The sequence below is a fragment of the Plecotus auritus genome (genome assembly GCF_963455305.1).
Source record: "Plecotus auritus genome assembly, chromosome: 5".
Taxonomy (NCBI): Eukaryota; Metazoa; Chordata; class Mammalia; order Chiroptera; family Vespertilionidae; genus Plecotus; species Plecotus auritus.
This window is the reverse complement of record NC_137776.1, coordinates 23,069,319-23,096,950: the sequence shown is the minus strand read 5'-3', so window position 1 is coordinate 23,096,950 and position 27,632 is coordinate 23,069,319. Positions and strand designations below refer to the sequence as shown.

Sequence of the window (27,632 nt, the reverse complement as noted above, 5' to 3'; positions counted from 1 at the left end):
AGAAACAGTCACCTATTTGATAGCCAAATGGAGATACAGGTGGCAGTTCTCTGATTGCTTTTCTTTGCTCAGTGACATAGGAAAGCAAGGTCAAGGTTGAGAGTGAGGCTGCAAAGAAGGTGTTGGAGTTTTAAAAAGATTGGACAAAGGGTGGAGTAATTACCTGGGATGGGAATGTTAATATGAAGGAACCAGAAAAACCTAAGTCTTCATGAGCTGGAGGTGAGATCAGTCAGCACCTGCATGTTTTTCTCCTCCCTTTCAGCTGTGTTGGTGCAGAGCTGGGGTTTTGCCTGCTGAGTATCACAGGCAGAGAGAGGCAAAGGAGTGAGGAGTGATTGTAATAATGGATCTAAGCTGGTTAAGAAGGGAAGTGAGGCTGGGCGGGACAAAGAACAGCAGATAAGATGTATAGATTGTCAATTTTTTAAAAATCTTTTTTGTTGAAAGTACTATAGCGAGCCCACAACCCCAGCATGTGCTCTGACTGAGAATCAACCATGACCTCCTGGTTCATTGGTTGATGCTCAACCACTGAGCCATGTGGGCCAAGCTAGATTGTCAATCTTGATGTGGATCAACATGGAGTTGTTGGAATCAGGGTCATAGCGCTGGAGAGGGATATGGTGGTCAGAGTGAAGGGTGCTTGATGGAGGGGTGCAGTTATTGGTAAGGAAAGGTTCTAGGGTAGCTACTATCTTGGGCTGAGAATAAAATAAGAGGAAATAAAATGGTTGCTCATTTCTTTTTGAGAGTGGAGTTGCTTAGACAAATGCAAGTGAAATATGAGGAGGGGGCTGCAAATGCTAGGAATCCCCCAGCAGGTCAGGATAACCTAGGAGGCCAAGGTCCATGATGGAGCTGGCAGGGTGGGAGGGCACACTCCTGAGCTTCAGCAAATTCATCATCCAGGCCCTGTTTAGTCTTCCAAACGCAATCACACCACTGGCCAAACTCGGGTTGTGTTACACACTGAATCACTAGGCCTCCATCTCACCACCAATAATAATAATTAACAGTGTTTGCTATGTCCCAAGCACTTGAAAACTATTGTTTTTAATCCTTACCACCCTATATTGTTCCCTTTGGAACAATAAGGCTACCAAGACTCAGAGAAGGTAGTAATAACCCCAAATGTCACACAGCCACTAAAGCGATTTCAACAGAGCCCAGGTCTCTAGGGCACCAGAATTGGCTGATAATCAGATTCACCTGGGGGCATTTGTTTCAGCCTTCCCGGAAGATTCCAATACATAGATCTAAAAAAAGAATCCCTTAGCAAATACTTTCAAAAGCCCTCTGGGTGTTCTGATGGTTAGAAAGATTGGAAAGCATCACCCTGAGTCCTGGTTGCAGCTCTGTGGCCCTCAGGCTGGTTCCTGGCCCAGCTTTCCGCAAATGGCAGCAGCACTTTCTCTCTTGGGTAAGAGGAGCTCTTGCCCAACCCACTTGTAGTTGTGTATAGCAGGCAGAGTCACTAATGTCCCCTCATTTTTCAAGGCTTTCACATAGATGATTTTATCTGAGGTTTCAAAAGTCATAGGAGGTAGGAAAGAGCAGTATGCTTAGACTCATATATAGTCAATTACTGATTAATGCCAGGGATATGCTTTGAGAAATGTGTTGGGTGATTTTGTCATTGTGAGAACATCACAGAGTGCACTTACACAAGTATAGATGGTATGGCCAGGTACACACCTAGCCTATATGGTATAATCCATTGCTCCTGGACTACAAACCTGTATGACATGTTATTGTACAAAACAACAGGAGATTAAATCAAGCACAAGAGAAAATGAGGCAATCAAGATGCTTGGTAAGCAGGTGATGGAGGAGGCTGCTGCCAGCGTACAACCACATACTGTTTTACAGAACACTCTCAAATAATGATAAAAAGTATAGCATAGTCATTTATCATCATTATCAAGTATTAGGTACTGTACAGAGTGTATGTGCAGTACACTTTTACAACTGGAAGCACAATACGTTTGTTTACGCCAGCACCACAACAAACACATGAGTAATGCATTGCAATGTTAGAAAGTTACACCATCATTAGGCAATAGGAAATTTTCAGCCCCATTATAATCTTATGGGACCACTGCATATGTGGTCCGTCCTTGACTGAACCATCATTATGAAGCACTGACTATATAGATAAAGAGATGGGCCTCATGGTTATTCAGTGGCAAAGCTATGACAAAGCCTCCCTCCTGGGACATCCAAACCCACCATTCTTCCTATTCTCTATCTATCTATATAAAGAAAAGCCTAATATAGCCGAAACCGGTTTGGCTCAGTGGATAGAGAGTCAGCCTGCAGACTGAAAGGTCCCAGGTTCGATTCCGGTGGGGAGTGTGCAGGAGGCAGCTGATCGATGTTTCTCTCTCATCGATGTTTCTAACTCTCTATCCCTCTCCCTTCCTCTCTGTAAAAAATCAATAAAAAATATATATAAAAAAAAAGAAAAGCCTAATATGCAAAGAGTTCCCTCAGGAGTTCGACCGGGAGACCGGGAGTTCAATCGCTTGCTATGACGTGCACTGACCACCAGGGGGTGGGGCGGAACGAAGGGAGGCCCCAGCTGGCGGCAGCCAGAAGGCCCTGATCAGCCCTGATCACCGGCCAGGCCTAGGGACCCTATCCATGCACAAATTTTGTGCACCGGGCCTCTAGCTTGTTTATGAAAGTGCTAACTAATGTTTATAGATAACTAGAGGCCCAGTGCACGACATTCATGCACTGGGGGGGGCGGGAATCCCTCAGTCCGGCCTGCACCCTCTCACAGTCCAGGACCCCTCCGGGTATGTCCGACTCGGGGTGTGTCTTGCAGTCTGGGACCCCTCAGGGTATTTTCGACTCTGGGGAGCTGGCCTAAGCTGGCAGTTGGACATTTCCCAAGGGGTCCTTAGCACTGCTGTAGAGGCGGGAGAGGCTCCTGTCACCGCTGCTATGCTCGCCAGCCATGAGCCCGCCTTCTGGCTGAGCAGCACTCCCCCTGTGGGAGCACACTTACCACCAGGGGGCAGTTCCTGTGTTGAGCGTCTGCCTCCTGGTGGTCAGTGTGTGTCATAGCGTCTGGTCGTTCCACTGTTTGGTCAATTTGCATATTAGGGTTTTATTATATAGGATAAGGCTAATTTTTAGGGGGAATAGCTCTAATTGTCCTCCCCTCCTCCCCCAATATATCTGTCATTTTGTCTGAGAGCCTTGTGCTGAACCTAATTTATAGTATTCGCCTTCCCTCAATTCAACAGATGATGGGGCAGGGCTGTGCTGAGGCCTAGAGATGAATGAGACTTTGTCTTTGCCCTCCAGTGGGAGAAAGAACCATATTTACCCCAGGCTGGGTTAAATGCCTCATTCAGTAAATACAAAGTGCTCTGAAAAAAGGCAACTTCTTTGAGAAAGTTAGTGCATTTGTTTAAGCAACTCCATCTCTGGGTGGAGTAACCATAAGCTCTCATATCAGGCACACTGCAGGAGAAATTTGTAGACTGATTAGTGGAACCTTGGGGCTGGGCTGCAGAGGGCCTGGCTGCCGAGAAAGTTCTCTGAATCCACCAATCCAGTTAAGTTTTCCCACCCACTCCTTCTAGTTCCGCCTGAGCTCTTGGAAACCACTCCAGGGGCCCACCCTTCATCTCATCAATCACTAAACGTTGGCTACTCCTTCCCTAAAATAAACATCAGCCTGATCCCTTTCATTCCTCCAGCCTCTTTCCTGCTGCCACTGACTTGACTTTCCTCCTAGGGTAGGGTTGCCAGAAAAATACAAGACATCCAGTTAAATCTAAGCTTCAAATAAGCAAGGATACTTCCCCAATGCTGTATGGGACAATGGAACATAATTATACAAAAAATTATTTGTTTGAAGTTCAAATTTAATTGGTTGTGGATTTTTTAAAAAAAGGAAAATGGAAAGTAACCTCATAGGGTAAGCTAATCAAATTCCTAACTGGGCAGGTCATGGTTGGTGTCATGACACAGACCTAGAACTTCTTGAAGAGTTTTAAGCCAGCCTGTCCATTGTTTTTGTGCCAAGGTTAACACACCTTTGAAATACCAGAAGTAATACTCCTCAAAGGGTGTATTGACCCTCAAGAGAACACATAATCATGCTAACCATCCTACAATCCAATCCCCAGTCCCTACCTTGGTTTCTCCAATCTTCCCTTCCTTAATCTTAAATGCATAAAAGAAGCTGCAAACTTACTCTCTGGAGCATTTGAGACCTTGTTCCCTGGCATATTAGTCAGTTTGGCTCAAATAAACTCCTATGAAAATTCTCTACAGACTGGATGTTTCTTACATCGACATGCCTGTCCTCATCCTTATCCGCAGAAGTTGGTGACTATACCCCAGGGGCACTACCATGCCTCCCCTACCCTCCCAACTTCCCTCCAAATAGCTATTGCCAGTTTCACGGCTCCCCACTGCTCTCCAGGTAAAAATCTCAATTCCTGGCCCCCTGCCTCTTGCCTAGTTCTGTTTCTTACCATTCCCACCACACTCCATCTGCCCAGTCCTAGATTGCTGGGACAAAGGGACCTAAGCCCTTCGCTTCAGGTGCTGTTCCCTTTTGGATGAAAAAGGGACCACATACTAAACCTGACAAACTCAGAAGAGGCCTGCATGGAGGACTTTACAAATAGACCGGAAGTAACCACATAGGTTGGTTTGAACATAAAAATTCGTAACTAAAAGTGAGTCATGGAAGGCCCGCCGGCGTGGCTCAGTGGTTAAGCATCACCAGGAGGTCAAGGCATATGCCTGGGTTGCGGGCTACATTCACAGTAAGGAGTGTACAGGAGGTGGCTGATCAATGATTCTCTCTCATCATTGATGTTTCTATCTCTCTCTCCTTCTCCCTTCTTCTCTGAAATCAATAAAAAAATATTTTTAAATAATAAAAGTGAATCATGGAGGGATCTCTAGCTCTGGTGGTCAGCCCCCAAATCTGATCTCTCACTGCCCTTGCTCTGAGGAAACTTCTGAATCTGAGTCAGTGGTCTGAGATAAGTAAATAAACAAATGTTTAGTTGAATAAATGGATGAACAACAGAAAAAGTGAGTCATGGAGAACAGTCATGTCCTGGGTCTGTAGTTTCTTTGACCAAAGGTCAGTTTTTACCTTAACTGAGCTGACTGTTATCTTTTTGCATCTATGATAACATACCTTTGGATGGTCAGAGTAATCTTTTTCAGACCCCTCAGGGCACAATCTCCCACTAGAGCATGAGACCACAGAACCCCTCATTTTATCTTGTTCCCTGCATACCATCTCTATGTGCTGTAGATGGTCATTATTAACTATCCTATACCCACTACTGTAAAAGAAGTATGTGTCTCTGTTTCACTTTTTATCCAGTCCCAGAGTTTTTCCCACTTTGCTTTCTCCTGCCCCCTTAATGTACCATCAACACATTCCATGTAACCTCTCTACATCTCCTCCTTTGATCCTAATGTATAAAATAAGCTGCAAAACTGCATTCTCTGGAGCACTTTCTCAATCCCTTGAGATTTTGCTTCCCAGCAATTGTCAGTTTGTCTCAAGTCAACTCATAAAAATTCTCTACAGGTTTGGATGCTTCTTACCTTGACACGGGAGTTAAAAAGGGGTCAAGAGAAGGAAATCATTTATTGAATGCTTATTGTAAACCCTCACTCTGGGCCTGGTGCTTCAGATGCTCTTTTAGGATTATAATCTTGACTCCATGATCAGAAAATGGATTCAGGAGAAAGAGCCCAAAGCAAGGCTTGTGTGGTTTGTCTGTGTGTGTCCCCACATTCCACTTTCCCACAGGGCAGATGTGATGCTGCCTGGAAAACAATGTCCTTGGAAATGTCTCTGCTTTGGAAGTTCTAGAAAGTGGAGGGTGCTTTCTGGGAAAGGTGCCAAAGTGTAGAGAGCATGCAGGGATATCAGAGGTCTGGCCAGATTCTACAAGACTTTGCAGTTCACCTAGGGCTTCACACTGTGATCAAGGGGGAGAATGAAATTGAGCAGGACTGTACTTGTTCCATGAACTCTTGCTGGTGATCTCACAGTTTGGAAGGAGACTTCCTAAAATGAGGCCTTCTGTCCCGATGAACTGAACTTTCATTGAATGGTTTTGTTATCAGCATAATTAGCTAGTTATTAATATTAATAATAGGAAGAGAGCAAAGGGAGAATCAGACACTGTAAGCATGGTCATCTGGCAGCGTCACCAGGAAGCTACAGCTTCATGCTCCCCAGGGAACCACCGCTCCATTCCCTGCAGATCACTGGGGGAAGGGACCGAACAAAGGGGGAGATGGGCACATGCACAGTGAAGTCAGTGACAAAGGGGAGGTGCTTGCCTGACAGTTTGGCCTGGGAAACAGTGGATTGGCTAAAGGGTGAACCCCATCAGAAATACACAAAATCTTGGAAAGTTAAAAATCTCCGAAGAGTTTCCTCCCCTTTTCTCTATTGCTCCATGTATTTGAATGTTCTCTCTCCATAGCCATGTGGCCTGAAGCAGCTGCATGGCCCATGGCCATGTGGACTCCACACCCAATGGACTGTAGCTGGAAACATAAGCTAAGCTAGCCAGATGCTGAACTAGACTTTAATAATATGGAACAGAAATTTTGGGCAGTGGCCTTAATTCTGGCCCTGCTGAAGACAAGATTGGACTTCTTCCTTGGCAAGACAGACAGAGATGGGAGTTTGGAGGGGAACCCCCTTAATTTTACATCATTAATAAAGCTTTCGCTGAAACCCCATCATCCCGTGGGGGCCTTAGGAAGTTATTTTCCTCATGGCACCCCAAGAACTCCTCTTCCACTGATAGTAGTTTGAGACAGACCAGTAATCCAGGACAAGTGGAATGGGAAACAGACAAAGCTGAAAAAACTGGCTGAGCAATTTACAGCCAGATACAGAAGGTCACCTGACTAGACATAACATCTAAGCCTTAGTTGTATTTCAGCTCCAGGCTCAGAAAAGCAGAAAAACCAGGTGGGCAATGCCAGGACCAGCGACAGCGACTAACGACCCTGCCCTGGTACTGACCAATCAGTAGAGACCATGACCCTGGAAGAACACACCTGGAAAACTGATGAATATTCTGCTGAAACCCTCTCCTGAGACCTCCCCTAAGACTCCCACCTGCAAAAGAGATAAAAGCCTCAAGATAAAGAACCCAGCTGGCTCTTGCTCTGGGTAGCACACCCAGGTCATTACCTTCCCCCTCTTCTTCCCCTACAGGTACCCATTTACTAAACTCTAAGGGACCCCAAGAGCCTTGCAACTAGGGGAGCAATGGCAGTGGCAGCTCATCCCAGGCTAATCCCCTGAACCTGTCTCTGAGGCCCTCTTTTCTCTGACTCCCAGAGAGCTAAGGCAATCCAGCCTAGGCTCTCCTGTTGCTTCTTCTACCCTCACCTAAGCCCTTCCTGTTCTACTGTCCCCAGCTTTAATAAATGTACCCTCATACTCACCTGGGCTTGTGAAATTTTTTCTACACAAAGTCAAGAATTCACACTCTACTGGCTGGCGCGGGTAAACCCGCTCAGGGGCAAGTTCCTTGTTCGATAACAGGTTAGAGTGCTTGGGGGTTTGCTCACCATGATGTCCACCTGTTACTCCCCTAAAGTAACTCCTGGTTAAGGTATATCTACCTATACAAATAAACATACAGTGTGTGTGGAGGGGGAAGGCAATTTAAGAAACATTTCTAGCCGAAACCGGTTTGACTCAGTGGATAGAGCATCGGCCTGCGGACTGAAGGGTCCCAGGTTCGATTCCGGTCAAGGGCATGTACCTTGGTTGTGGGCACATCCCCAGTAGGGGGTGTGCAAGAGGCAGCTGATCGATGTTTCTAACTCTCTATCCCTCTCCCTTCCTCTCTGCAAAAAATCAATAAAATATATTAAAAAAAAAAAAAGAAACATTTCTATTTTGATTAGCCTGAAACATACAATCTAAGTGGCAACTTTGCTTACTATGTTTAGTAGTAAACAGGTTGCTTTCACTTATGCTGAGTATGCATATGAGCTTCAAGTAAGTCCAGCCCAGGCCCTTCCTTCCCAAGCCTTGCTCTTTAAAGGAGCTCGACTGGCCACAGGGGATAATAATGTCAGGAAAAGTGCTTAGTGAGGGGTTTGGAATCAGGAATTGCTCAGGTTGTCTTGGTTGTCTAGCTGTATTCATTTCTAGATGTGTTTTGTCAAGTCAACCCTCATCCATTCAAAAAGGAAAAGGGTCAGCAGGCTTGTGAAGACATTTTGTGATAGTGTTGATCTGTAGCTATTAACACGAGATAAGCACCTTAAATAAAGCTGTTCAGCCACCAGCAGCGGCAGCCTTGGTGTAATGGAAAAAACATGGACTTGGGAACTGTGTAATCTCGGGCAGGGTTTCTAAACTCCCCAGAACCCATTCCCCATCTCTAAAATCGGACTGATAGTGCCTCCTTCCATTTGTGGCTGTGAGGGTTGAGAGAGGGGTGCAAACCCCTCAGCCCAAGGGTGTGCACTGACAGTAGTAATTTACATATCAATTCAGGACTCTGGCTCTTAACAGCTGCTTTCCTGGTTGAATCAGCTTCAAGCAGGAAATGTCTTGGTCCCCATGGATTCTAAGTTTCACCTCTACAGTTGAATGTTTGAAGTTTTAAACCTAAAAAGTGCATTTGGCTTAAAAGCTTAGAATTGTCAAAGATGTTCATCGCAAACATATCTAATAATGAAAAAATGGGCAACAATTTGAATGTTTTTCAGTAGTTAATTGTAGAATAAATCAGCATAGCTATGTGATAGAATACATCTGTTTTTATTGATTTTAAAGAGAGTGGAAGGGAGAGGGAGAGAAAGAAACGTCCATGAGAGAGAAACCTTGATAGGCTGCCTCCTGCACGCCCCCTACTGGGGATGGAGCCCTGAAACCCAGGCTTGTGCCCTGACTGGGAATGGAACCAGCGACCTCTGGGTGCATGTGACACAGCTCAACCAACTGAGCCACACCGGCCAGGGTTAAAGTTGCTTTTGAATAATATTTAGTAACAAGAAAATGCTTGTGATAAAATAGTAAAGAAAAGCAATAAACAAAACATACAACATGACATCACTTGAAAAACAAGTAAAATACGTAAAGGCAAAGAAACACCAAGAGCAAGTACTTCCCGCTGGGAGTCGGGAGTGGGTGGAATGAAGTGCTTTTCATCCTGTATTTGTTTTTTTTAAGTTTCCATCAGTGATCACGTATTGCCTTTAAATCCGAAAATACAGGACTAGCGAATTCGTCATGGTCACAGGCCGGGCGCGGGCGGGACCCGGGGCGGACCTCAGCTCCCCACTGGTGGCGCCCGGAGACCCCGCCCCAGGGGCCGACGCGACGGGGCGGGGCGCAGAGCCCAGACCAGCCCAGCCCAGGCCCGGGCGGGCGGTGCCAGACTTGCGACGCCTGGAGGACGGGAACGCACCGTCTGGATCTGCCAGGCAAGTTAGGGGGCCGCGGCCCGCTGGAGTTGGGGACTGCGGGCGGGCGGGGACTGAGTCAGGGCTGGGACGGTGCTGGGCCGGGGCCCCCAAACTTTCTCAGAGTGCGCGGCGGGCCGGGCCGTTCCCGCCCCGGCAGTCGGTGCCAGAACGCGGATCCGTCGCTCTCTCTGTTGGAGTTTCGCTTTCCCCTTGCGCCTGGGGCAGGCGGGTGCCACCCGTTTATCTTTGGGAGCCGAGCGGCTGGTTGTGGGCACCGGCGGGTGGCCAGGGTTTGAGGGTGTCATGTGCCCCTCTTGCGCGTGTCTGTCGCAGGGCGTGTCCACAGTGCCATTCCCAGAGTGGCCAGCTGTGCGTGGAATGAAGGCTCTGATGGCCCTCAGCTGGTGGGAGCAGGAGGTGGCGTGGGACCCACCCGGCCTCAAGTTGCCCCTACGCCAGCCCAGGTGTAGACAGGTAAAAGAGTACTGGTCAGTGGGGGAAGAGACAGGGTGCAAATAGTGAGCAGCCCCTGTCCGTGGGTGGGGAAGTGGGCACCTCCGTCACCATGGCTTTGTCTCACCTTGCCTGCTTCCTGCCACTTCCTCAGGCTGGGTTCAGAAAGCTACAGGGGCAGTATTGTTCTCCTCCTGGCCTCTTTGGGTCAGAGTAAAAAGCAAGCAGGAAAATGGAAAAGGGGTAAACAAGTGAGACTGGGGAAGAAGCCAGGGGACAGTGGGAGGGCAAGTAGAGGAAGAATGCTGGGAGTCTTGGCCCTGATCTTGTGGGTTTCGCATCAGTTCTTGTCCCTGGGGGGTCTCTACCCCTCTCAGCCCACTGTGGCCTCTAGCCGTGGGGTTCTACCTGAGGAACCTGGACATGGGACAAGTAGGAGTAGGCCTGGGAACCAGGGTCAGAGCCACACACGTGTCATGGAAGGTCCCTCAGGTGTCCAGTTCTCTGGGGCTCTGAAATATTCATCTCATTGGTGAGCTTTGGTTTCAAAGCTGGCGTCTTGGGCCTGGCCAGTGGTGGCAGGGGGAGCGAGGTGCTTCCTTGGGGCCGCTTAGTCTGGGACAAAGAGGCAGCCATGCTTCCTTCTCACTTGCCTGCGCTCCCTGTCTCTCCAGTCATGAGGACCCAGAGACCCAGTTTGTAACTTAGAAAAAAGTGGTGGGACCACACAGTGTCAAGGGCCCTGATTTACTGTCTCCTTATGCCATGATCTCAGGGCCTCACTTGTAAAAATGGGCACCTCAGAGAGGTAATGATGGGTTACACCTTAAGTGTGGGGAGAACCTCATGTCAGGCTGAGGTAATAGCCACCTCAGTTTAGCCTCCTCCCATGGGAATGGGGGCCTTAGCTGCAAGCTGTCCACCTCAGAGCACTTCCATCCCCCCAACTTCTCACCCTGGGCCCTTAGAAAGAGCAGAGGCCGCAGAGAGGGGACACACAAGTGTCCTCAGAGGACTGCACTGGGAGGGCCAGGGAGTGGAAGCTCAAGCTTATACAGCTCTCTGGGAAGGCCTCCGCTAGCAAAATGAGGTGGGCTTTCTGGAGCATTCTATTGGAAATGCCTGGGGAGAGCATGGCCTTAACAGAATCTTCCAACCCTAAGATTCGGGGATTCTAAGCTAAAACCTGGGTGTGTGTTTTTTTGTTTGTTTGTTTGTTTTTTTGAAGTAGAAATGATATCCAGAAGTCCACAGTGCTGGGTACCTAGACAGTACTCAATGCAGTGGGCAGGGAGGAAGATAAGAATGAGTCCTTGTGTGTAATGATTTGTATTTTTTCCTATTACATGAAGGTGATGTCAGGGAATGCCAGTCTCCTGGCTCTATGCTAGTTGGAGATGTCACCCAGCCTTGGCAGTAAATCCTACTGTGGAGATTATAATAGCAGCTTGGGGGGCAGGGGAGGGAAGAGAGGAAGGACCCCCACAGAGGATCCATCCTGGCACTCAGCTAGCTGACTCTCTGAGAGGGGGCATGCCTGGTACTTAATGTGACTGCTCGAAGAGGCTGTGTGTGAGGGCCGAGGTTTTAAGATATGAGGAGTTAGTCAATAATATTGTAGTGCATGTTTGAAAGTTGCTGAGTAAATCTTAAAAGTTCTTGTCACAAAAAATAAAATTTTGTAAGTTTGTATGGTGATGGATAATAATGACTTATTGTGACCATTTTGCAGTATATATAAATATTGAATTATTATGTTGTATACCTGACACTTATATAATGTTACATGTCATTTATACTTCAATTGAAAAAAAAAAAGATATTGAGAAGGTTTCAGGTTCGATCCCAATTCATGGCACATACAGGAAGTAACCAGTGAATTCATAAATAAATGAAACAACAAATCCATGTTTCTCTCTCTCTTTCTCTCCCTTCTTCTCTCTAAAATCAATAAATAGTCCAGCCAGTGTGACTCAGTGGCTGAGTGTCAACCTATGAACCAGGAGGTCACGGTTCAATTTCAGGTCAGGGCACATGCCCAGGGTTGTGGGCTCCTTTGTGGGGGTGGGGGAGGGGGGGGAGAGGGGTCGTGTAGGAGGCTGCCAATCAATGATTCTCTCTCATCGTTGATGTTTCTCCCTCTCCCTTCCTCTCTGAAATCAGTAAAAAAAATACTTTAAAAAAGTCAATAAATAAACATTAAGAAAAAAATAAAGATATGAGGAGTTAGGACATGAGTCATTCTCAAGGTTGGGTCTATCTGTAAAACAAAGGTGGCCTGCCCAGCATCCATTGAATATTATTCATTAGGTGTGCTTTGATAAAAATGTTTCGGGTTTGAGAAAGTGTGAAGGAACACTGGGTTAAACAAAGTTGAACAGGTTTGCTCACTGCAGGACTTCTCAGCAGCCTACTATGCCACTGTGCCTTGTGAATTTCCAAAAGGGGATATGGATTGCTTTTCAGACTGATCTGTTTTCAGAGCTCATCCATTCCCATCTCCTGGGCTGTGTTCTTTAGAGCAGTCCAGGGAAGGCCTGGGTGATGATTCTAGCTCTCCACTCTCTGGTCCCAGTAACAAGCCCCTCCTCCTCTCCCCCACCTGGGTGAAAAGGAGGCCAGGGGAGGTCATTTGCATGGATTCCCACAACTAGTTAGTGGTAGTTAGAACTTAAACCCAGGTTTCTTGGCTTTCTGCCTCAGTCTTTCTTTTCTAGTGCTACCTTGCTTCTCTTCAGGTTCTGGGGTGAGTGAGCTCCTAGGAGATGCTGGGGTGTTCAGGGGCAGTTCGGGAGGAGAAGAAGTTTTGGCCACTCCCATACCCAGAACATGCCACATGCCTTTGCCTCGGTAGACGGTCATCCAGAACAGTTAACATGAGTAGTGACCTCAGCCTAGATTCTTCAGGAAGTAGGTCATTCTGCCCTGGAGTCTCCTGTTCTGGTTTGCTTGGGCTGTTCATTCAGAATCAGAGACTGTTAGAGTTGGCATGGACTTTGATTTTTTGGTTCAGTGTGCTCATTCACTGATGAGAAAACTGAGCCCAGGGATGTGAAGTGGCCTATCCTGACTCACACAGTGGAGTCAGGACCTGGGCCAGGACAAGAACTCAGCTCCCTGCCTCCTAACCCAGGGCCCTGGCCTGGATGGACTTTCTACAGGGGGGAGGGGACTAGTATCAACAGGAAAGATCTTTTCTACCTCAGCCCGCTTTGGGTGCTGACCTCATCACACAGGTGACTGGTGGGGAGTCTCAGAGGCATCTGCTCTAGGCAGGTGTAAAATCAGACATCAGATTTAGGTTCAAACCCATCTCTGCTGTCCACCTGCTATGGGACCTTAGATCTGTTTTTCTCTGAATTTCAGTTTTGTCATCTGTAGAGTGGGAATAAGAATATGCATCTCACCCAGCTGGTGTGGCTCAGTGGTTGAGCATAGACCTATGAACCAGGAGGTCATGGTTTGATTCCCAGTCAGGGCACATGCCTGGGTTGCAGGCTCGAGTCCCAATAGGGGGTGTGCCTGAGGCAGCCAACAATGATTCTCTCTTATCATTGATGCTTCTCTCCCTTTCTGAAATCAATATAAAAAGAATATGCACCTCACAGGAGCCTGTGAGGATCCCATGTGCCCAAGTCTTGCATGGTAAGTACACAGTACTTACTACTTACTGTAAGTGATTCTCTTCTTTTCCTGCCTAATAGCTTCCTCATTCCCTATACTGCACTCCCAGGCCACTCTGACCACTGACTTGCCTGGGGTCTTTGAGATTACCACACTGATGACACAATTCTGCCTTCAGTGAAGGGTAATGGGGGAGCTGTGGATGCCTGGGTCCTCCCTGCTCTCCAGGGCAGCTTGGAGACTGGAGCCACCCCTCTCACTCTCTGACTGGAGTGAGTGCCCTGGTTAGACCTGGACTGGGAAGGAAGTCATGGGCTGACAGTCTTATCTATTTCTGAGCAGGAGGCATAGAGAACTGGGGAAATGAGTGGACTGTTCTGGCTCTGCCTCAGGGTGTGTGTGCTGCCTTCTGTTTCTCTGAGTTCTCAGACAGTGGGCAGGGCTGGGAATGAAGTTCCAAACCCATGACCCAGAGGGCTTGTCGTGGGCTGGGACAGGAACTTTCTTGGCTCTGGGATTTCCTAGTCTGTCAAATGACCAGATGATTTCTAAAGTCCAACCCAGTTCTGATGGTTCAGTTTTTAGATCCACTCAGCGTCATCCTATTAATCCCAGGGGCCAGGCGCACAGAGGATAAGTGGGTTCTGGGCCCATTGGTCTGTGTGCGTCAGGCCTGGTGACATGCCCAGACACTCCTGGGTGTATCCTTTTACTCCTCCTCTGCCCTGGTGGCTATATACTGGGGTAGGAGGGTGAAGTGTTTTCTTGGGTGGGGGAGTTGGGTTAGGTAAAGGAAGAGGGAGGAAAAGAGACTGTAATAAGAGGCCTGGTTACAGTGGGCCAGGGGCTGCCCTCCTAGGTCTGCTGGGTGGGGTTTCCTGAGATGTGCACTCTGAGCTATTCTTTCCACTCTGGCTCTGGGCATCCATTCCTGGCAGGGAGGAGGGCACGCTGCCTGGACCAGTCAGCTGCTCCTTTCCACCCCTCCTCCTTCCAACACACACACCCTCTTGCTGTAACCCCAGTAGCACCAGTCTCTCTGTAGATTCCAGAGCCTTAACCCTTCAGATGCCCCCAGGGGAGCCTGGGCCTGGGCCTCAACTGGCTAGGAGTATGGTGGCCATACTTTCCTGAGATGCTTTCCTGACGCTGCACCTGAAAACTTGACAGCCAGCAAGTCCTACATCTGAGCCCACCCATTTCTACTGTTGTGCAGGCTGGGTCTGGGGGTCTTGCAGGAGAAAGGAGAGGTGCCGGCTCCTTTCTGATGAGGGATCAGGGTCATAAGAGAGGGGGCAAACTTAGATCTGTGATATGACAAGGACAGGAGAGTCTGAATGTCTTGGTAATAGGTATTGTGACGAAGAATGTTCTAGTGATTCAAGCTGCCTGCAAGTAGAACAGTCTTGCTCCTGTCACTGGAGTGTATCCAGTAGGAGTTGAATGCTCACTGTGTTTTAGGAAAATTCTGGCTTCCAATGGGGAACCTTAATAGTCCTTTTTAGCCTCTGGAGACTGTGAGCCCCTCCAGATGACCTGATTACTGGTTCCTAGTCTTTGGGCTTGAATTATCCTCACTCTCTAGATATTTCTCCTCCTTCCCTTTCAACTGTACATTCTTCTCCAGCTCCCACCTGTAGTCATAGCTATGAAAGTAAACACTGGCCACTTCCCCCTTTCCCTGGGCCAATGCCAGTCCCAAACCTCATCCCCAGCTGAGCTCAATGAGGAGGTGGCCAGGGCTGTCATGAGGGTGGGGCAGCAGCCAGGGAGCAGGCTCAGAACTGCTGGTACTGGCAGCCTTGGACCGAGGCTCTGTAGTCTGGCGTTGCTCAGAGGTGAGTGTGGCTGAGCTCAGCCTCTCCCTGATGGCCTGGACACTCCCTCTCCGTGCCCAGGCCTCTATACCCGACCCCAGGTCCAGCTTTGTGACAAAGGGCAGGTCACTCTGCCTCCCTATGGCTGTCTGGTTGGCAAAGCGAGGGGTGGGCTTACCCTATCTGAGTGAGTTTCATTTCAACTCTTACCAGTAAGAATCTCTGTCTCTGACTACCCTCTTTTTTTCCTGGTGGTTGCACAGAATTGGGGACCTGGGGGATTATGAAAGGGGCTGAATGGTGGTCTAGAATCAACGTGCTCTGTAAGCCTTCCATTGTCATTAGGGGGTTTCGGAGGGGAAGCCATGAGAAGTGATGAGAAGTTTGAACAGACAGTGTGTTTGAATGAGGGATCTGAGCAGGGGCTCTAATAGCATGGGCTCTGGAGTTGGACTTGGAGCTCAAATCTTGACTTCCTCATACCCTAGCTAAGTAACCTTGGGCAAGTGACTTAATTCTTCTAAGCCTCTATTCCTTCACTTGTAAATAGGGAAAATAACATTATCTACCCTGTTGGCCTCTTGTGAGGATTTAATGAAATAACTAAAAATAGTCAACATTTATTGTTTATCAGAGGTCAGGCACTGTTCTAAGTGTTCTATGTGTATTTTCTCATTTAATTTTTACAACTCTCTGGAGGGTACTATTATAATATAAAACTCATTTTCCAGCTGGAGAAACTGAGGCATAGTGAGGTGAAATGGTCAGTGCCAGTCTCTGGTGAGCATGGCTGGTGGCTGAGGCCCCAGAGAATTGGACTGTGACCTCCTGTATCCCCAGCAGGCAGAGCCACTAGTGAATTCCTCTGAAACCAGAAGAGTCAGAGGGAGGGCAGGAGTGCAGAGGGAGTCCTCATGAGTCAGCAGCCCTCTGCACTGGGCTGGAACCCTAGATCCTCGTGGCCCATCTAAGGCCGGCCTTGCTCTCCCTGGTTCACCCTGTAGTCTGGAGAGGGACCTGTTTGTCCGGCTCAGCTTTGAAGAAGGAAGGAGGAGTGGCTGGCTGGCCATGTACAGGGCAGGCACTGCATAGCCTGGCTTCTCAGGGGAGTTCCAGGATTCCAGTCTGTTAGAGCTGGAAATGAGTCAGGGACCGCCTGGTCCACTCAGCTCATTTCACAGAGGTGTACCCTGAGGAGGCTACAGAACTGGGTACTGGTGACACTGGTGGCTCAGCTGGAGCTTCTGACCACAGGGCCTTTCTTGCCAGTGCCCCCTGCTGCGGTCAGCCTGTTAACCTATATGCCACCATCTGGATGGTGGACATCAAATGGTCCGGGGTGCTGAGATGAGGGCAATAATGACAAATAAACCCATCTCTCTTCCTGCAAACAGGCCACTGTTCTCTTGGTGTAGTTAAAAGGGGATTTAAAAAATATATTTGCCCTAGACAGTTTTGCTCAGTGGATAGAGCATCTCATCAGCCTGTGGACTGAAGGGTCCCGGGTTTGATTCCGGTCAAGGGCACATGCCCAGATTGCAGGCTCAATCCCCAGTAGGGGGCATGCAAGAGGCAGCTGATCAATGATTCTCTCTGATCACTGATATTTCTATCTCTTCCTCTCCCTTCCTCTCTGAAGTCAATAAAATATTTTTTAATTTAATTAATTTATTTTATATATTTTTATTGATTTCAGAGAGGAAGGGAGAGGGAGATAGAAACATCAATGATGAGAATCATTGATTGGCTGCCTCTTGCATGCCCCCTACTGGGGATCGAGCCCACAACCCAGGCATGTGCCCTTGACCAGAATTGAACCCGGGACCCTTCAGTCCACAGGCCGGCACTTTATCCACTGAGCCAAACCAGCTAGGGCTAAAAGGGGACTTTTGAAGGGGATGGATAGAGGGATATAGGGTGAAGGAGCCTCTTGTCTTACAGAAGGGGACCCCAGTTTTTCTTTCTTCCTCTTTTAAAGTCTATTAAGAAGAGACACATATAACGACTTATGAGTATTTTCTCTTACATAAATAAAACATTTTGTTATTGTTGCTGTTAATCCTTACACGAGGAAATTTTTCCATTGATTTTTAGAGAGAGAGAAACATTGATGTGAGAGAGACACATCGATTGGTTGCCTGCGACCCAGGGACATGCCTTGGACCGGAATAGGCAGGCCGGCACTCCATCCACTGAGCCAAACCAGCTAGGGCTAAACAAAACACTGTCAAAAACAGTGAATATCTCGGTTTCTTAAACTCAGCATACCCAGTTTTTAGTCCTCCCTTGTTCCTTTCATTCCAGTCTCCTCAGGACACTCTACTCCCCGGTGCAGGACCAGCACACACCCCACTTCTGATGCCCTGGTTTGCTGTGTCAACACCCTTGCTGTCAGGGACATCTTTCTTATTTCTGACCTGACACATTCTTGCTGCGCTGGTCCATTTACTCTGGGAAGATGGAGAACAGCTTTCCTCAAAATAACCCATTTAGAGACCTGGCCTGTAATTCAATCCTGCCTCCCCACCCTCCCTGCCACCTTCCTCTCTGGATTATCCCAATTGTCATAAGAGAGAAGAGATAAGACAGTCCTTTATCTGATCCCTGAACTGTGCAGGCGCCCTAAAAAGCCGGCTTTTCAGCAGAAGCTCTGAGGCTGTCTGCTGACCTGGATCTGGGGGTGCTTCCTCTCTGTGGGATCCTAAAGGTCTGCCCCTTGGAGGATGCTCTAGGGTAGTGGTCGGCAAACTGCGGCTCGCTTGCCGAGCACTGCCCTAGGGGGAGGTGGTGGCTCTGTCAAGGGGCCCAGACTCTATCAGGGCTTGACCCTAATCGGGGTCTTCCAGGGACCTCCTTCTTAGCTCTTCGCAAGCCCTAATCTCTGCCACTTAAGAGGGGAATACCAGTCCCAGGGAACATTTACTTGGCATAAGAGGCATAAAGAACACAGCATAATATGCCCTGGCCAGGTAGCTCAGTTGGTTGGAACATCATCCCCATATGCAAGGGTTGCAGGGTCGATCCCTGTCAGGGCACATGCAGGAATCAACCAATGAATGCATGAGTGGGTAGAACAACAAATCAATATTTCTCAGTCTCTCTCCCTTCCTCTCTCTAAGAATCAATAAATTAAGTAGAAAGAAAGAATAGAAACGAAAAGAAGCATAATAGAGAAGACAGATTCTGGTGGCACCATTAACCTGCCAGTTCGGTGATCACGGGGAATCACTTCACTGTTCTGAGCCTTGGTTCCCTCATCTGAACTGAGCATTTGGGGCCTTGTCCTCAACTTTCCCCTGGCTGTGGGGTTCTTCCTCCTGCAGAGAAGGTAGTGACTGGACCCTGTGGCATGAATCCTTAGGGCTCCCTCTTCCCTGCTAGCTGCTGCCCCTGGTGGAGACAGGCAAGAATCACAGGGACACTAGAGACCCTGGGGTTCAAAACGAGTGTCTCCCCCTCCCCGGGGGCTTTGAGGCCCTGCAAGCACTATCCAATCTCTGACAAGGCCATGAAGAGAGCAGTGGCAGCCATAGGCTGCTACACACCCATCTGACACGCCTAGGCTGTTATTTGAAAGAACCAGAAAGTTCTGTCTCAGGCCTGCCCTTTTGCGCCACCTCCCAGCTCTGGTGGCTAGCCTTGTGCACCCATTCCCTCAGGCCTCAGGCGTCCCCTGACTCAGCCTGCCACTGTCCATAGCCCTCTGCCCTCCCACGCTGGGGCTGGTGGCTCCAGCACCAGGGCTAGCTTGTTGTCCTCGCCTCCTCCCCCACCATCTGCCTTGGCTCCTCCCCAGCTCTGCCTTTCAGACCTGACTCTCCTGCCAGCTGCCATGGGGGCTGGGTTGACCCTTCAATGCGTCCCAGCTGGCCTTGTGATTCACCAGGCTTTGCTGGACATTGGGCTTCTTCCCTGGTCACTAGAAAGCTTTTTAAAATTTTTTATTTTCTTTATTTTTTAAAATTGATTCCAGAGAGAGGAAAGGCGGGGGGCGGGGGGGGGGGTCAAGAAAGAGAGAAACATGAATTTGAGAAACATCTATCTGTTGTCTCCCACACGCTCCCCGCCTGGGGATCAAACCTGCAATCTGGGTATGTGCTCTGACTGGGAATCGAACCTGCCACGTTTTGGTGTACAGGACAATGCTCCAACCAACTGAGCCACACTGTCCAGGGCTAGAAGGCATTCTTAAATGATCACAGGGGAGTTCCCAGGCCCCTGCTATCGCTTACCCCACTGATGCCCAGTGATCCCTCTGGACTCTTGTGTCCGCCCTTCCCCCCCCGCCCCCCATGGCAGAATGCTGCTCAGGGAGGGCTGTGGGCAGAAAGCTGGTGTGAAGGTGAGGGGCAGGGGCTGAGCTGGTGGGCCAAGGGCACTATAGCAATGGGGAGGATGGCCTGTGGGCAGAGGATGGCACCCCATGATTGAGAGACAATTTGAGGGTCTCCTTCCACAGAGACCACCTGGACTGGGGTGGGGTGAGCTGGGCCCAGGCACTCATGACTGCTTTTCTTGTCTTCCATTTCAGGTCCCAGCCACTGGGGTCTCCCCACAGCCCTTGAGTGGCCATGTCCAACCCCAGCGCACCCCCTCCGTATGAGGACCGCAACCCCCTGTACCCGCCACCCCATGGGGGCTATGGGCAGCCTTCTGTCCTGCCTGGCGGGTACCCTGCCTACCCTGCCTACCCACAGCCTGGCTATGGTCACCCTGCTGGCTACCCACAGCCTATGCCCCCCGTGCACCCGATGCCCATGCACTACGGTGAGTCCTGAGTGTGGCTGGCGGTGGGTGGGAGGAGCACTGGCAGCACTGAGCCACCTCATTTCGTTCCTTTTCAACTTCCTGTTAACCCGGTTTTTCATCTCCATTTCCCATCTTTGTTTCCTCCCTACTCAGTACCTAGCTCCCCTGGACCACCTGTTAGCCCCGTTATTCAGCAGGGAGTCTGAGTGCATAAGACCCACCGGAAGTTACACCACAGAGAAAGTGGCTGGGTGAAGTAATTAATTACTAGGTGGCCGTTCCTAACTAGGGGCGCCACCCCACCCAGTTCCTCTCTCCCTTTGGAACCTGAGGTACTTTTTTTTTTTTAATCCTTGTCCTTTAAGGTAACATGATTTTTGTAAACATCCAGAGGTCATTTGGATGTTTGGTAATCACCCTGGCAAGTAAATGCTGTTTGGTCTTTGAGATGAGATAAGATGAGAAGGCAGTGACTTTCCTGAGCAGCCCACACACGGGATTTTGAAAGTAGTCCCCAGGCATTCCAGGAATGCTGTGCGGCCTGGAGCACAGCCCAGGCTCATCTGGCCACTCGGTGCAAATATCAGTGGTCAGTCACATTTCCAGTCCTGTCTTGTCCTGTGAATGTATATCCCTGCATGTCTGTTTTCTCTGAGTCCTACTTGTTGACCTGAGGTAGATCATGGTCTACACACTCTTCTCCACCCTGCACACACATGTGCTGTGTTTTTTGCTGTTGTTTTTAATCCTTATCTGAGGATATTTTTTCCATTGATTTTTAAAGGGAGGGAGGGAGGGGGAGAGACAGAAAGAGAAACATGGATAGGAGAGAGACACTTCGACTGGTTACCTCCCGCACACGCCCTGACTGCGGTGGGGATCAAGCCTGCAACCCAACCGAGGTACATGCCCTTGACTGGAATCAGGCCTGGGACCCTTCAGTCCAAGGGCTGACGTTCTAATCAGTGGGCCAAACTGGCTAGGGCTGTGCAGTGTTTTTACCTTCCTTTTCCTCCTCCTATCGAGTCCCCTGCTCTGACCCCGCTTTCGCAGCTCCTCTGGCTGATACTCTAGTTCATGTGCCTGCAACCATGTGTTTATACATCAGAGCATGCAGGTGTGGGCTGGGCACCCTCGCCCAGGAGACCTCAATGCATGCTGATGGGTCACTCTGTGGGCATCTAGAGGACCTGGCTTGGGCGGGGAGTTTGTTATAACACTTGGTTTTTGGCTGGAGATACCCGAGACTCTGAGATAATGTCACAGAGGCTTTGGGATTGAGGCCACATGTTCCCAGTTGGTCATACATGATCTGTCCCCAGGCCCAGGCTATGACGCCGAGGAGAGAGCAGTGAGTGACAGCTTCGGGGCTGGAGAGTGGGATGACATGAAAGTCCGACACACCTTCATTCGAAAGGTGAGATGTGGGCTGGGAGGCAGGTGTACCTGGGCCCTTTGGGCTGTGGGAATGGGGTGGTTGGTGGGGAGGCACTGTTAGCCTGGGGACTCATTCCCATGGAAATAGCTGCTGTCTTCCAGGTTCTCTCTAGCCCTGTACTCTTTCATCCCTGTTCCCTAACCTTTCACTCCTCTTTCTGTGACCTTGTTTCGGGGTCGGGCAGATTTAGTCTGGAAAAATCTCAGCAGACTCTGCAAAGTGTTCTGTCCTCCCCAGATTTCTTTCTCCTGTTTGGCTGTAAGCAACTGGAAGCCAGAAATGATGGTAGCTCACCCTCACTTCTCCATCTCCTGTGTGCACAGCATCCTGCTCAGAGTAGATAGATACCTGACAGTGTCAGCCTAAACGGCTGCAACTGCAGGGCCACACTGGCTGTGCAGTGAGGCAGGGGAAGCAAGCAGAAAACTGAGGCTGGATGTCAGACAGGGACGGGGTGTCAGGGATATGGATAATATTGGAGCCAGCCTCTCCACCTGGCTGCAGCTGGGGAGGGCTCTCGAGTGGAAACAAAGAGTGGATCCTTCAAAATTAAAAAGGAGGCTCTCACGGTTAATAGACAGGGGAGGAGAAGAGTCATTGGGCTCCTTGGCCTGGGGGCTGGCTGCTTCCTGGGGAGAGGCCAGCGGTGTGGGATGTTGACCCGTCTATGTTGCAGGTTTACAGCATCATCTCCGTCCAGCTGCTCATCACAGTGGCCATCATCGCCATCTTCACCTTTGTGTGAGTCTCTATGCCTCTCTGCCCCACTTTGGAGCTCTGGGGTCCTGGGCCTGCTCGGGTACCTGCCAGGAGTTGGGGTGGGGAGCCCTTGACTCAGAGGGACGGAAGAAGGGCTGGATGTGGGCAATTCGAGGAAACAGCTGTGACTCCTGTCTTCTCTTGCTCCACAGGAAGCCAGTTGGCGAGTTTGTGAGGAGAAATGTGGCTGTCTATTACGTATCCTAGTGAGTCTGTGTTCCTCTCTGCTTGGGGCAAGGGGGGTGGTGGTGACAACTCTCTGGATTTCTCAGAGCAGGGATCCAGATACTGTTTATGAGGGGCCCTCCACGTTGCCACCTCTGTTGGGAAGTGTGGGTGCATGCCACCCAGCAAGGAGCAGCACAGACTCCTCTAAGAGCAGGGGTGGGGAACTGGTGGCAACACACATAAAGTAAAATGGTCCCCACAGTCTGTTAGCCTGTCTACTCCGACCTCCTTCACCCTCTTCCTGGCCAGACCCGCCCCGTAACAGTGCCCTTGGCTGGGGTAATCTTGTCCCACTAGATAGTTTCCCCCAGACTTCCAAACAGCTCTGTGGGCCTCCAACGTGCTGGCCCGGTGAGTGCTGTCAGGTGGGGCCAGGAGGGACCTAGTGCTGACCAGGCCTGTGGACTACTTCCTGTCTCTTTCTCCCCAGTGCTGTCTTCCTGGCCACCTACCTGACCCTTGCTTGCTGCCAGGGACCCAGGTGAGTCCCATAGACTTAGACAAAGAGAAGGGATGGCAGGGGGCAGGAGTGGGGCCAAATATTTTGGGCAGAAAGGGGACTCCTTATAGCAGCTGAATGAAGACTTACAAGCAGTAATGAGGATGATAGCAGCTACATGCAGGTGTGTACAGTACCTTGCCTGGTGCCCCCAGCCTTTCCCTCTCCCCACCCCCTCCCCAGGCACATTACCTCTGCCTTTCTCTCCTAAGCTCCAAGGGCCCTTTAGCATCTATAACTAGTTTCCTGAGCCTATGCAGCCCAGCTGGCTCACTTCAACTACCTCTGTAACTTTCTAAATAAACTTTCTCTTACAGTTTGAAAAAACAACCAAGTACCTTGCCTGTGTGGGATCTATTTAGCTATGTAGCCATTATTCTTACAGCAGCCCTGCAAGATATGTAAATTTTACCATTTTACAAATAGGAAGAACCCAAGGCTCAGAGAGGCTGAGTAACTTTGCCAGTCACACAGAGTGTAAAAGCTCAAATGAATCCAGGTCTTTGTGGCCCCACAGCCCACACCTGTCCTATTGCCCTGTGTTGTCCCTGCCTAGAACACCTGAGCAGGTACCAAAGGCTGAGCCAGCCTCCCTGCGCCCCCCCACCCCCCAAGTCAAGGCCTAATTCTCCAAGCACCTGGGCCAAGACCTTCCTTCTGCTAAAGGACTCTGATACCTGGTTGGCCCTGAGTCACTTAATTATGGTTTCTTTCCCTTCAGACGCCGTTTCCCATGGAACATCATCCTGCTGACCGTCTTTGTAAGTCTAGAAGCGTGGAGAGGATGTGGAGATGGTGTGAGGGAGGGTTAGGGATGGGGATGCCATTGTGGAAGGTGTCTGGTTCTCTCCGCCACCATATCCTTACGCCTGTCTCCTCAGTCACATTTACTCCCAGCCCTGACACTCTGCCATGACCATGCCTCTCTTAAGTGTTTCACTCTTGTCTCTCTCCTTCCCTCAGACTCTTGCCCTGGGCTTCATGACGGGCACCATTTCCAGGTACATTCAGGGACAAACCACCATGCTCTGGGAAGTGTGTGTTATGGGGGAGCGGGCATCCCTGGGCTGGCAGTCCTGTGCATGGGAGAAGTGGTGATTTTGAAGTCAGTCATATGTGGCTTATGCCTCTGGCCTCTCCCTCTTCCTCCCCTCAGTATGTATCAAACCAAAGCCGTCATCATCGCAATGATCATCACTGCTGTGGTGTCTATTTCAGTCACCATCTTCTGCTTCCAGACCAAGGTGAGGGTTTGGGGGGTCCCTCCCTGGCCTCTCCACCCCCCTTTCTTAGAGCTGAAAGGCTTAGTGCTTGAGCAGGCCTGGGAGGGCCCAGACCCCCTAGACTGGGGATTTCCTTAGAGACCCTATTACCTTCACTTCAGAGCTACTACACCTACAAAACTTCTCCCTATGTCAGTCCTTAGAATGTCACTCCCATGCCCCCCAGGAGGCAGCACTGGGACTCCTGGGAGGTGGGGGGAGGCAGGGCCAGTCTGGCTGGCCTGCTAGTTGTGACACTGATCTGACAGAAACTTCATTCCTCCTTCCTGGCAGGTGGACTTCACCTCGTGCACAGGCCTCTTCTGTGTCCTGGGAATTGTGATGATGGTGACTGGGATTGTCACTGCCATCGTGCTGTCCTTCAAATATGTGAGTGTCTCGGGAGAGCTGGGGTCAGTGAACCCAGTGGTCAGGGGAGACTTTCTGTAGAACGAGCGCAGCAGGCCCACAGGCCCCTGGGCAGGCTTTGGCTCCCAGGACCCTCGACTGGCCAGCAGAGGCACCAGTGCTGAGGCCCATCCTTTGGGTTAGGGCAGTGGTCGGCAAACTCATTAGTCAACAGACCACTGGGTTAGGGTATAGTTATTTCTCTTCAGCAACAGGCGGCCCTAGGACCCATCGCACCTGAAGCCTTGGACAGCATCACGGAATTCCCATGGGAAGTAGTGGATGAGATCTGGCAGCTGAGACCAGGTCCTAGGAGGTGGTGGGAGAGGAGCCCCATGGCACAGAGGGGAGCACAGAGCTGGAAGGGGAAGCATGTGAACAGGAGGGCTGCCTGCCCTTCAGTGGACAGGCCTGGAAGGCTGTTGAGCAGGGCTGCCTGGGGTACTCTCTGACTCTGATGTTCATCAAAGTGGTTGGGGCTGCCCTCCCAACCCTCTTCTTTAGTCTGTCCCTCCCGGGATTGGCTGCAAGAAGCATTCCCCTGAAGGTTGACTATGACTGGGGAAAGATGATGGGGCTCTTTGACCAGTGCTTGCCTGAGCCTGCCCCTCCCAGAGCTGCAATTCAACCTTCTCTTTCCCCGAAATATATGGACACCTCTGTACCTTACTCACTTTGGAGATTGGTTTTCATATGGCCACTGGAGGATGGGCTGTTTTCTCTGCCAAATCTGTTACCATTCTTAATTTCTTCTAGGATCTGGAAGGCAGAGGTAGTCCTTTCGTGTAGGTAGCTTCCTGGATCTATCCCCTTGGATGCCAGAATCCCAGGGGAAGCTGGTCCTGACAGCTCACTTTGGTTGTGCTTTGCTAAGATTTCTAACACCATTCCTGTTCCCTCTCATCAGATTTACTGGCTCCATATGGTCTATGCTGGTCTGGGGGCCATTTGCTTTACCTTGGTGAGTAAGGCCCCGACTCTCTGGGAAGGGGAGCTGAGGGGAGGGAAGAGAGGAACTGAGTGGATGGAGCATGAATTTAGGCTACTTGGGAGGCAGGGAATGTGGCCACAACTACCCTTCCCCATCTCCCCTGTCAAGAGGTTTGCTGATTTTCTGGGAACCCCTGCCCTCTTGTGTCCACACTGCTTGCAGCAGAACACTCAACAGGCGGACTGTGGAGAGTGTCTCTTCTTTTCTAGACTGGGAACTGCTTAAGAGTAGAGACCATGTGTTGTGCTGTTCATTAATGTGTCCCCTAAGCACACTGCATGGTGCAGAGGCTCTGGGTACAGATCTGCTGACCAGAAACGAGTTCTGGCATTATACCCTGGGATCTCACTCATGCTTGTCCCTGCAGTTCCTGGCTTACGACACCCAGTTGGTCCTGGGGAACCGGAAGCACACCATCAGCCCAGAGGACTACATCACTGGCGCCCTGCAGATCTACACCGACATCATCTACATCTTCACCTTTGTGCTGCAGCTGGTGGGGAGTCGCGATTAAAGAGCACCCCCAGTTCTGCTCCACTTTGGACTCTCCCAACTCTAGAGGGCTGGGTCCTGTGACCAGGGTCTGGGCCACAGATGCCCTTCCTTCCCCTAAAGTAATACGCCCAGTTTCCTTTCTGTCCTGGGTGAGTGGCCTCTGTGGCTGTGGATGTGTGGGTACCACCTGGTGGGGCTGGAGGAACTGGGGACTAACTCTTGCCCTTGATGGACTTGGCAGGGACTAGGCTGAAGATGTGCCTTCTCCCTCTACCATGTGGCACCAAATTCTTCTTAACTGCTGGGGTTGGAGCGGGGAGGGATGAAAGAGCCTCTTCTAAAACTAAAAGGGAATATGGATGTAGACGTGACTCTTCAAGGTGATGAGGTTCCCCCACCCACCTTTGCCACAGGCTTCTGGACTAGGTAGCTGGAGCTATTTCCTCCCTCAACCCTTAACAGAGCCAAAGAGGTTTGTCCCGCCTGCTGGACCCTTTGGCCATTATCCTGTACTCCTTTGGCACACCTTGTGGCTCCCTGCTCAGGGAGGTATAAGTGATCTTTGCTGTGGGTCCCCCTGCTTCAGCTCCTCTCTTGATGCATGTATATATTGTTTATCTGGGTTGGGGTGGGGGAGGGAGAGGACAGGGAGCAAACTCAAGCACAGGGGCCAATACAGAGCAGCGTCTACCCTGGGCTTCCTCATGGCTGTGGTGATGGCAGAGAGCAGGCCCATTTGCAGCCATCAGGTTCCCATTCTCCAAAGCTGCTTGGGGGGCCTCCCTGGTGCTTCTGAGCTCTGTCAGAGGGATCTCTGGCTTTCCATACTCAAGGCTGCTCAAGGCATAAAGTGAGGGGCAAAGGTCAGGAGATGGGGTGGTTTGTAGGATCATGTGTGGCCAGGAAGTAACCAGGATGAAGAGACTGGGTTGGGATGCCTTGGAGTAGCCCATCCAGTCTGACAGATATTGTTCTTTACTTCTGCTAACCTAGGGAGGGCCTGAGAGGAATGAGACTTCCCCTCTGTTCTTAACGCCTACTGAGGGATTTTAGACTCAGACCCCATCTCTCTAGCCAGTTCCTGCTTTCTTCGTGACACCAAGTGCCTCAAGCTGGAATGAGGAAGGGGAACAAGGGTCACTCTAAGGTCACTCTATCAGGTGGGGTGGAAACCAAATCAGCTTAAGGGTATAAGTAGGACTTCTCCAAGTCCTTGGTCCTAAGTATATCATATAAAAAGACATAACTAGAAATATAATAAAGTTTTACATTTAGAAGTTAAAACCCATTTGGCTCTGGTTTTCTTCAATTTTGGTCTGGTCCTGCCAATCCACTTCCTACCTTTGCATTCCGGCTTGTTATCTTCCACCTTTTCTAAGATAACCAAATACACTTTGCCCAGCACTTCCTGGTGATGGATGCAAAAGGCTGCTGGAAGTTCGACTTGCATTACTGGGTC

General features: G+C 49.9%; 2 protein-coding genes across 3 annotated transcripts in view; one reads left to right on the top strand and one right to left on the bottom strand.

Moving 5' to 3' along the window:
* Positions 1-27,632, bottom strand: part of PNKD (PNKD metallo-beta-lactamase domain containing) — a 70,929-nt gene that overhangs the window by 39,656 nt on the left and 3,641 nt on the right. The window lies entirely within an intron of this gene.
* On the top strand, positions 9,359-27,461 carry TMBIM1 (transmembrane BAX inhibitor motif containing 1). 2 transcript variants are annotated; one of them, XM_080668879.1, is made up of 12 exons: positions 9,359-9,468; positions 19,876-20,111; positions 21,416-21,510; positions 22,208-22,272; positions 22,443-22,496; positions 22,949-22,999; positions 23,739-23,778; positions 23,981-24,018; positions 24,174-24,261; positions 24,574-24,669; positions 25,595-25,648; positions 26,046-27,461. In XM_080668879.1, exons 2-12 carry the CDS (start codon positions 19,916-19,918, stop codon positions 26,190-26,192), a joined length of 924 nt encoding a protein of 307 aa, XP_080525005.1. In that variant the 5' UTR covers positions 9,359-9,468; positions 19,876-19,915; the 3' UTR covers positions 26,193-27,461. The 2 variants fall into 2 exon arrangements, with proteins under 2 accessions (XP_080525005.1, XP_080525006.1); XM_080668880.1 differs by lacking the exon at positions 9,359-9,468 and adding an exon at positions 9,784-9,924.

Coding starts and splice junctions, on each gene's coding strand:
- TMBIM1 (XM_080668879.1), top strand. CDS start 19,916: ATGTCCAACCCCAGCGCACCCCCTCCGTATGAGGACCGCAACCCCCTG. Junction 23,779..23,980: donor TCATCCTGCTGACCGTCTTT/GTAAGTCTAGAA, acceptor TCCTTCCCTCAG/ACTCTTGCCCTGGGCTTCAT. Junction 24,019..24,173: donor ATGACGGGCACCATTTCCAG/GTACATTCAGGG, acceptor TCCTCCCCTCAG/TATGTATCAAACCAAAGCCG.